The sequence below is a fragment of the Magnolia sinica genome, chromosome 4, assembly GCF_029962835.1.
Source record: "Magnolia sinica isolate HGM2019 chromosome 4, MsV1, whole genome shotgun sequence".
NCBI classification, from domain to species: Eukaryota; Viridiplantae; Streptophyta; class Magnoliopsida; order Magnoliales; family Magnoliaceae; genus Magnolia; species Magnolia sinica.
In genome coordinates this window covers 23,064,214-23,074,597 of record NC_080576.1, presented here as the reverse complement: position 1 = coordinate 23,074,597, position 10,384 = coordinate 23,064,214, and the positions used below count along the sequence as shown (strand labels likewise).

At 40.3% G+C, this 10,384-nt stretch overlaps 1 protein-coding gene across 2 annotated transcripts; it reads right to left on the bottom strand.

Annotated features, from left to right (window-relative positions):
• Positions 1-1,261: 1,261 nt before the first annotated feature.
• On the bottom strand, positions 1,262-7,922 carry LOC131242780 (uncharacterized). Of its 2 annotated transcripts, XR_009169718.1 has the most exons (4): positions 7,420-7,922; positions 3,134-3,394; positions 2,446-2,699; positions 1,262-1,579 (listed from the first exon to the last, which is right to left on the bottom strand). XR_009169718.1 is itself a non-coding variant. In XM_058241654.1 (3 exons), exons 1-3 carry the CDS (start codon positions 7,813-7,815, stop codon positions 2,505-2,507), a joined length of 852 nt encoding a protein of 283 aa, XP_058097637.1. In that variant the 5' UTR covers positions 7,816-7,922; the 3' UTR covers positions 2,270-2,504. The 2 variants fall into 2 exon arrangements, 1 of the variants encoding a protein (XP_058097637.1); XM_058241654.1 differs by lacking the exon at positions 1,262-1,579 and having other exon boundaries at positions 2,270-2,699.
• Positions 7,923-10,384: the final 2,462 nt, after the last annotated feature.

The following is a 10,384-nucleotide window of genomic DNA, read 5'->3' as shown; positions in this document are numbered from 1 at the left end:
TAACAAAACTAAGCTAACAAATTAAAGGCTTTAGATATGTAACATGCCGCTGGACAAAAGTGAAGGAAACTAAGATTAAGCTAATAGATGTTTATAGAGGATAGAAAGATATAAGCAGTATAAAATTGAATACATGCAGCCTTGAGCTCGTCACCAAGTATTACTTTTATAGTTTTTATAGAGGCACTGGTAGTGCGTAAGATCCAATTTCTTATGCAAGAGTCTTCTGATTACGTTGCTATTGTATACTACTTGAGTATGGAATCCTTACTGTATTGTGCCATGTAGGCAATACATTTCTTCCTTTGGATGACTTCTCACTGTTTACGCCGATTTTCTCATGACTTCTGCAAAGATATAGGATGTTCTCATGAGGGATTTCCTTCTGCATTAAAGCCTGGATAGGTCATGTTGTGCAATTATTGGCTATGGATAGTCTAAGAATGGCAAGTTAGTAAAACTTCCTCCGCATGCCAAAGGCTGTGTTTGCTTATTGGTTACGCATCATGCTATAAATGACCGTCTTTTTGAGTTGTGGCCTTGCATGCGATTCTGAGTGTCTGGTCTTTTGGATTGTGCACAATCTACAGTGTCTAATATATAAAATTGACTGCCTGTCAATACATATAAAATTTAGGCTCGATAAAATCCTCATATGGTTCAGAGGTTTTAGCACAGAGATCATGGGTTTGAGTGCCCGTATGTGTAAGAAATAAAATAAAATAGAAATCTCATTTCAATCACCTAACGAGAACAATGTAAAATTGCTCCCAAAACTGCTAAGTTCACACAATATGGCTCACTTGAGGTTTTTAACTGAAGTGGATTGGACGGTGGCCCGGCACCACCCAGATAGGTGGTGTTGGGTGCTGTGGGGTCCACCTGATGTATGTGTTTTATTTGTGGTGTGGTCTAGTTGAGCTTTGGATTTGCTTCATTGTTTGGTTAATGTCCTAAAATGAACTCACCAAACGGATGAAGAGCATGGATATAAAACATATATATCACAGTGGGCCCTACAGAGCCCAACAACACCTAGCTGGGTGGTGCTGGGCCACCTCCCAATCCACTTCGGTTTTTAACAGGCTGATTTTTGTTTATTCTTTTCATCCTGGTGAGTTCAACCTGATTAATGGTTTTGATGAAAGATACACCACAAGGTGGGCCACACAAAAACTTATGATCAGCATCCCATTCACACCGTTCCACATGGTGTGGCCCATCTAAGTTGTGGATCTAGCTGATTTTCCAAGACTAAACATTAGAGTATAGAATCGAATAAGCAGAGTGGATTTTACACTTAAAACATCATGGGCCCCACAGACTACCCCTAGTACATAATAACTAAAGCCCATACCCCTAGTACATAATAACTGGAACCGCACACAACATCCAAAACAACACAAAGGAGGGAGTGATCTAAGAAGCATCAAAGCCGGCGTCTCAGCAACCCTTGCCTGCCTTGAGAATGGCAGATGGCACATGCATCCGAGCCTCTCTGGCACAACCTTGCAACTCTGACTACACTTTCCACCTCCCATGATGGTATTACTCACCACCAATGAGTCACCCTCCATTTCTAGAAACACAGCAAATAGACAGTTAAGAAGACAAACACAGCAACGTTCCAGATCAAACCGAAAAGGGTCCTAATATTGGTCCCTGCATCTTTAGTCTGGGAGATTCTTGGTGGTGGAACTTCAACAGATCAATGGTCTGGATTGCTGAACCATGGGACCACTAATCATATTGAAAACCCATATATAAAGCACAAAGATGTTGGCCACCAAAAGAAAACCCTAATAATCCATGATCAATGGCAATGGAACTAGGAACTTGTCACCCTTGGAGTCCTACAGAATCTAGAAAAATAGTAAATTTCAATCCAAATGCAAATTTCAATGAACTCCAAGGTGGAAAAATAAGAAATGGACTTCTTCCACAAATTGCAGAAAAACAGAAGAAGTCGACAAGGGAGGCCAAAACTAAGAAGCCAGGATCAAGATGACCTGAAAGTGACTGTGACATTGGGTTGTATATCAGTCATCACCTCATCATGCAAGGAAGAAAAGATACATAAAGGTTGAATTTTCAGCTAAAGGACTTTTGACAAGGGACCATCCTAGTTGGCACAAACCTCAATGATCCAAACAGAAGCCATGAGAAGGGAACTGTATATACAGAACAATTCAACTACAATGACCAGACTGGAAAATTTCCTCTTCCAAGCTCTCTCTGTCCCTATGCGCCCTTTCATTGGACAAGTGAATTGAATTCAAATACACCAATTTCGCCATTACAGAAAGAGCCAAGATGGCTGATTGTTGGAACTGAGACAATTTACATGAAACCATGTATATTTGTGACCAAGTACTACAAAATATATCAACAAAAAAATTCTGATATATTCTTTATAACAGATAATAACCAAGGAAAGGGATACACCTCTTTGTTGTTCAGGAACTTCTTGCTAGAACACCTTTGTGAGAAAAGCAGTTGAATGTCTAGAAGGAATTGAAAGCCCTTGAAGCTGCGTAGAGAAAATCTAAGAAGCCAGTTCCCTTGAGAAGGCCTTTACCAGTCAAGAGCTCAAAATCTAACAGCAATAGGAAGCCAATTACAGCAGCCTTCCCATTAATCAATTCATTCTTTCCTGTGAAACCGAACCCCCCCACATCCTCATCCACTACCATTCTAACCTGAAATAAATCACAGTGAAAGGCAAACATCAAACCGGGAAACTGCCACTGTCTTTCAAACGTTTGAGTACAACTTCAATTTTTAAAAATAAATGACGATTGAATTTCAAGATGAAGTGTATACACCCATCCAGAAAGAAAAACAAGCATATTCTGACAAATCCCATGTGTTTTTTTTTTCTTTCTTTCTTTCTTGATGATAAATAGATAACACGTATTTATGGGACACAACATGACACACAGAAGAACTACAGCTTTAGTAGCTTTATCACAAATTTCAAGAAAAGACCACCTTCACTAACAAACACACCTCAAAAGGCCTACTTTTCAACTATCTGCGCCTTTGTTTTTTTGTGTGAATGGGTGTTTGGGTGGTTTTTAGCACATCTGAAAAAATGATAAAAAAATGATAAGATAATGAAACAAGAACAGACCTCATCCACATTGACATCTGATGCAGTTATGCCAGGTTGAGCTCTCCCACTAAAGACAATCTCAGCAGAAACTCCAGATTTGATGCTTCCTCCCGTGCTGATGTAAATGTTTTCTGCATCAGTTTTCACGGGATAAACGAAAAGTGTACGCAGAGCAGGAGTGAGGACTCTCAGAACAGGGTTTTTAGGGTACCATTCCTTGACTTCCCCAGTTCTAAGGTCAAATGTGCTATCTGTTGTGGGGCAAACTATGCAGCCATCCTGCATAAAAGTTCACCGGTTATTATCCAAATCATCTGTATTGCAATTTGCAGGTGACAAGCAAACTTCTTTTTCAATGCATGCTGGACATATTTTATGGATGAAATTTCATACACTGTGACATTTCAGCAGGACACTCTAGAGATTCTGGACACATCTTTTAAAACTCTGACTTAACTCGGAAGCTGGTCTATCAGCTTCCATGTTGGACTATTATATTGAGATAGTAAAAGATTGCTGATGTTATCAGAGTTCCAACAAGTCGGCAACTGACACAGATAGTCTTTTTTTTTTCTTTTCTTTTTTTTTTTCCTTCTTCCTTTCTTGTTTTTTTTAAAGGTAAACTGAATTAGGCAATACATGTGCAAGCCAATCTTAACCAATTCAATGTTTAGACTTGGTACTTGGAAGCCAGGCCAAACTAAGATCTGCAAAAAACCTTAACTGTTTGGGAGACGCCTAAAAATGAGTTCATCTCATTTCAGTTAACAGTAATTCATTGCTGATACATAATGAGTTCATGTTAACAGTAATTACGTATTAGAGATCAAGATCTCCATTACGGAATTTACTGTTAACTAAATGAGATGAACTCATCTTTAGGCGTCTACCAATCAGGGCCTAAGTAATAATTTCCTCATTTTCAGTTCTATTTATAAGTATAAGATTTTTATTTTTTTTAAATGAGAAAATCTATGAAACTAGAATGAGTTTTAACCAATTGAAGTTCACATGGAGATAAGTAAATAAAGCGGCATATGATATTTTAAAAAATAATTGAAGTATTGACCTGACCTGAATAAATAACATATGCAAATGAGTGCTGCCTTCTAGTTGATGCATGACATGCTGAATGCCAAAACCTCTTTTCAACATGTGCAATGGTAAGTGACAGAAAAAATCCAATTTGATGCATTATTAAGGCCCTAAAAAATCCATCCAAATAAAATCTATATATGATTGGAGAATCACTAGCTCTCCAATTCCAATGGAACTCCGGAAGAGGACCTTTGAGGATCTCCATTTTCTTAAGTGTTCCTAGGCACATTTCATCCGTCAACAATGTTAAGTTGCATAGGATAAGGGCAAAGAAATCCATGTTGAAGCCAATCTTGCACACCATGATCACATTTTGATGTCCCTGGAAATCCTGACTTGGGCAAATTCAGTACCTTTTCAAATTAGAATGTAAAAAGATTGTATTGTCGGTGGCAACATGCTTTCAAAATATGCATTTCCACCCCCAAATACTGAGCTACAATGCCACTCATGACTGAGGCAAAAAGAATTCATTGTTCTCATGTTTCAAGCAGTGCGAAAAAGTTCATGGATTTTTTCGTAAATGACATTAATTGAACATGCTTTTTTTTTTTTTTGGCATAAACATTTTTCTGAATGAAATGAAGCTTTCCCAAAAAGTGGTGTTTCATTTGAAAAATGTCATTTTACAAAATCGAAAGCGCGTATCAACTACATCATTTAAAGCTTTACGAAAAGCAACAAAGATGGCAAGGGTCAGGTAAAGTCATAGGGCTTTGCTCTGCCTACATGTAGCTCTCTAGGTGAAATCCAACGCATGGATGTACGTGCCAACATCCATGAAAATCCCAAAATGGAGATGGCCCAAAAAACGGGCTGGTCAATTCCTCAGTTGGTCCACGTGTAACCATGATTTTCCAAAAGAGATTGCCACTGGTCCAGATTTGGCATACCCTTGAGGCATGTATATTGGGTGGAATGGCCTGATTACTTGGGTTGGTGTCCTGAAAACATGCTAGATTGGCACATGTGACCACATATAGAAGTGTGTCAAAGACCTGAGTGGTGTTTGGAAGAAATCCCATAAGGCTGTAAGGTATAGCTACTTAGATGCACTAGAATATGGCAATAGCTGACCACCATTTTTCAAGCTGTGGGGTCTCATTCACTGTACACATGGCATGCATGTGAGTCAGTTCATACGAATGTTTTAACACCCATCATAGGGTTGTTAATTGGTCGGATAGGCCTGACGGGTGCCTAAGCCCGATGCGTGTTGATGAATGAATGAATGAATCAATCTCCAACCACTCACACAGATTCTTCTACGGAAGAGTTTGCCTTTTCTATGCAAGGTGGGGCATATATAAGAAGGGACCTAGATAGAAGGCGGAGCATCAGCCTAGCCGCCCATACTGTTACCATGCTTACCAGCTGTTACCATTGCCGCCATAGATATAGATGGGAGGTAGGTGAGCGTAGATTGCTTCTCTTCTCCTGTTCTATGTACACATTATTTGCAAAGAAAAAGCAACAAGTGGTTCTTCAATTAATAGAGCTACCAGCTGCTGGACAACAACCGCTTCTTGTTTCTGCCCAACCACTTCTTTTAATTTTCTTAATATTTATAATACTACACTAAAGAAGAAGCTCCTGAATCACCGTAGGGCCAAATTGGCAAGAGAGCTGTATGCATAGCTAAATGGATGTGGATGTGGGTTCAGGAATTTTTTAAAGCCCAACTAATAATCAGGCCGCGTGTGGTCATACCACTACCAATACCTGAACCTAGTCAGAACCATCACATGACATGCTATACAATTTTGGTTTTTAATCATGGCATGGCGCAAAAGCAACATCAAGATATGTTCTTTTATTTCCCTTTAAAAAAAAAAAATCAAAATAGCATGTTAACATGCTATTTTCTTATGTTTTGGAAGAAAAAGCAGTAGTTTTGTTATTATTTATTTTTGCTAAAAAAAGCTAATATTTCAAGTTAATGGTGGGAATCTCTTTTTGAAAATATCAAATCATAAATGGGCACCCGATACCCTAATGGATACCCAACACCCTGATGGGTATAGATATGGGTGCCCTTTTAGGCTCAACATGGGTATGGGTGTATTGCCAATTGGCAGGTATGGGTATTGGTACCCGTACTCCTATACTTGACATGTTAGCACCCAGTACCCACACTGGACCTTCAACCCATATTTGTGGTTGACATGGTCCAACCGGTCAAACCCACTCTTGCCCATTTTAGCCCACAAATTTGCTTCATTTAAAATCATAAAAGACACAAAATTAACAACTAATCTGTAATTAGCCTACCTTTTTTTTTTTTGAAAGATAACTGGATTTTTATAGATAAAAAAGAAAAAAACAAAGACAAAGGAGGCTGAGAGTGCCTGCTGAGATGGCAGGCAGCACTAAGCGCCAAAAAAAGAAAAATCAAAATCCTTAAGGCAGGGAACGTTAATCGCCCATTCTATGAGGAGATCCTTAGCCTTAGCTGAAATCGCCTCCGCAGATCTAGAAGAATTTTCAAAGCATCTCTCATTTCTTTCAACTAATCTGTAATTAGCCTACTGGTTAGTGTCTTTGGTTTTTAAGTGGAAGTTGAGGATTCAAACTTTTGTGAATGCAGTGTGAAGTCGGTTGTCTTGGTGGTCCATTTCGGCCGAAGCAGTTGGAATGCCAGTCTCGTCTGATCTGGCACGGGTTTTAAAACACTGGTCCAAACCATGCAAATAATGACCCCCATTGTGGATGGGGACCATAGACCAAAATTCACATTGAATGAACAATCTTAACAATCTGATTTGCTTATTGAGGTTCAGCCAGTGACCATTTTGATTTTTCTAAATGGTTAACAATTTCCCCAAACCATGTAAGATTTCCATCGAACTTTCCCAGGAGAGGAGACCGGAATTTGAAGAATGCCAACAAAAGCATCAACAAATCACAAAATGGGATCAATTACTTGGTCTTGGACACGTGAGGTTTTCGCAGTAGATAAAATATCCACACTGCCTAATGTTTCTACATCTTCCTTCCAATAAAGTCATAGAAGAAAGAAAAATTAAAACATTTTCGCAGTATGTAATGCTAAACTTGATGAATCTGAATTCTGAATGCATCTTTCTGCATTTTCACATTTCATTACCCTAAATTTGAAACTAAAAAGAATGCAACAATCAGAAAAAGTAGACAGAAAAGAATCAAATTCCAGCTGGGAAATGACACCAAAAGGTTCAAAGATCAACCTGTGTCAGCTTCGCATTGATTAGCCCTTCGCTGTAAGCTCCTTCAGCAGGGGACCGATTCTCTATCGCAAAAACCTCATCTTTATACCAAAGCAGCAGAATCGTCTCCTCATCCTGAATAATCACACGCCGCTCTCCCCTTGGCAGTGCCGCCAGTGGAACCACCGGCACCCAGTTCTTCCCATCGCCAGAGGCCGGGGATTCTTCAGCAACAGAAACCTCCGTCGCCTTACAGATGATCTTTCTGGTGGTTTCTGAGATCCGCCGAAAGCTTACAGGAGAATGTATGGAGGTGAATTTTCCGACAGAGATCGGGCGGTGGTGAGGTAGCGATTTCCGGCGGGGCAGAAGAGAAGTAGAGAGGAGCGCTGCGGAGAGCTTGGAGGTTGTCGCCATGGGAATTTTGGAGATGAAATCCTAACCCTAACCCAAGGAGAGAGAAAGAACGGAGAAGAAATATGAGTTTCCATGGCCACACGATTTGGATAATGGGCAAAGGTATGGCCGTGGAGGTGGCAGCAGTGTTTACTGAATTTATAGGTTTCGGTTCCTATGGGGCCCATAAGGCACTTGTGCTCGGACGCGGATCAGCAGCTGAACTCGACGGTAGCAGTCTCGCTACTGAAGTGACGTCACCACGTTCTGTGGGCCCCACCATGATGTATTTGTTGTATCAACACCGTCAATCCATTTGGAGAAATCATTTTAGGGCATGATACAAAGAGTTAGAAAGATCCTAAGCTCAAGTGGACCCCACCACAGAAATCAGTGGGGATTGAACGCCTACCATTAAAAACTTCTTTCGGCCACAGAAGCTTTCGATCAACCTAATAATTGTGCTTTACCTTATTCCATGTCTGTGTTAACTTATAAAAGATAGAAAAGAACTTTATCTTTTCTATTATAAAAAAGCTAATATATAAGACAATTGCTCCTTTAAAAGTCATGTTGCATGGCACACAATCTATTCGAGAGAGGGATACATTAGGCACCTAAACTATCCAAGTTATGGGGCTACTTTACATAGTCATAAATGAAGATTTATTTCATGATCCAATCCTCCCATTTAAGTGATGACAGCCCTTTGTTTTGGTGGCCAGTAAATAGACAGTTAAGAGATGAGTACAAACAACAATCTACGTTCAATGAGAAAACGTCAGATACCAAGTGATATCCGCTTCTAATCTTCCAGAATTCTGGTAACCCTAATCCAAGATTGGCCCATCAGATAACGGTTTGGATCAAGGCACGGTGGCCCCACATGAAAACTATGTGAATCTTGATAACTGGGTCATAATAATTCCTCTTACCATGATCCCATCCTTGAATTTATAAAGTGTTCATTGCTTTGGTTGCCATCTCCTGATGGACCACAGCCTTATAGCTAGGTAGGGGTGTCAACCGTCAGATTCTGGTTGGCTCAGATGGTACAGAGCCCACAAACCGGTTCGGTGCTAGGTCTGAGTCTTTTCAGGTCTAGGTTTCATTTTTGAAGACCCAGACCTGAATCTAATCAGGTTCACAGGCAGTGGTGTAAATTGGCCAGGATAGTCCGAGCCATCTTATACCCGTTCGGGTCCATTTACACCCGTATGTGAGCCAAATACCCAGCCCGAGCCCAACCCATACTGCTGGCTACACATTTTGCTCAAGGCCCGGCCCAGCTTGCTAGAAAAAATGCTGCTCTAGGTGGGCATCGAGTTCAGTTGGACCGATTTAGGGCTGACCTGACTTGATCCTGTTTTGAAATAGGCTTGACCCAAACTCGACTTGACTTGGTACCGAGTCCATCATGCCTGGCCAATCCGAGTCCGTGTCTGGCTTGGACTAATCTGGACCGAGTTCAACCCGGTCATAAGCACTGAGTTGGGTTGAGTCGGCACCGAGTCGGGTCAGGTGCAGCAGGTATCTACAGGCTGAAATCACAACTCAAAACCTAGTGCATTTGCCAGAATTGCAACCTTCTATCAACTACACAGCATCTCAGATCTAAAACATCATATTTGAGTTTATACACACACGCGCGCGCACACACACACATGAGTCGAGTCTCGGATTGAGTCAAGTTAGTACTGAGTTAGATATCGTGTCGAGTCGAGTTACTTGGCGATCCGAACTCAACTCAGTTTGAGTTTGGATTGAACGAAGTCAACTCAGTTCAGATTGACTCACCCACTCAGTTCGGATGAGTCGGGTCTGAACGAGTCGAGTTGTCCCGTGCCCAACTCTATATGCAGCCAAAAAATGTTACTTAAGTTGGATCACACCTGGCTACTCTATTAGACCTTTATGAATAGCCAGATGGGCCTAACCCATTTAGCCACCAGACCCAAAACTCATCACCATGCCCAGTCCATCGGCCTTTGGGCTCAGCCCCAATTCAAACCTGAAATGGGCTTTGTCAAGGTTGGGCCACTCTCATCCTACTTTAGGTTTATCTGTACATCTTAATTTTTATGGAGAAGTTCGAGTCCAACCGATTGGACCATAAGTTACCGTCCATCCTTTCGGAAAGGAATGAGTTATTAAAAAGTTAATATTAGATCCTATAACATCTATTTTCTTTAAACAAAAAGTTCAAATCCCAGGGTTAGTATCATCTCATAGGCCTCTGTTACTTTTTCTAAAGACTTATTAAAGAACATGGAATGATTTTAAATTAAAAATAAGAGTATTTAGGTAATTTGGAAGGATTGAAATTTTATTTTACCTAGGTAAGTATATGACAAAATTGCCCTCAAGGTATATACTAATTCCAATCCACCCATCTAGGATGAACCTTGGATCACTCACACGCTTCAATATCTCAGGGGTATTCTAATAAGTTGACAAGGTGATATGGTTAGGGATGAAACATGGATTATTCATACACACTATATTCTTTACCAAATCAACTAAATAGCTGAAGACAATTTGCAAGGCAAAGCCTGTTGGGAAAAGAAGATGCCATTTCAAATACACACAA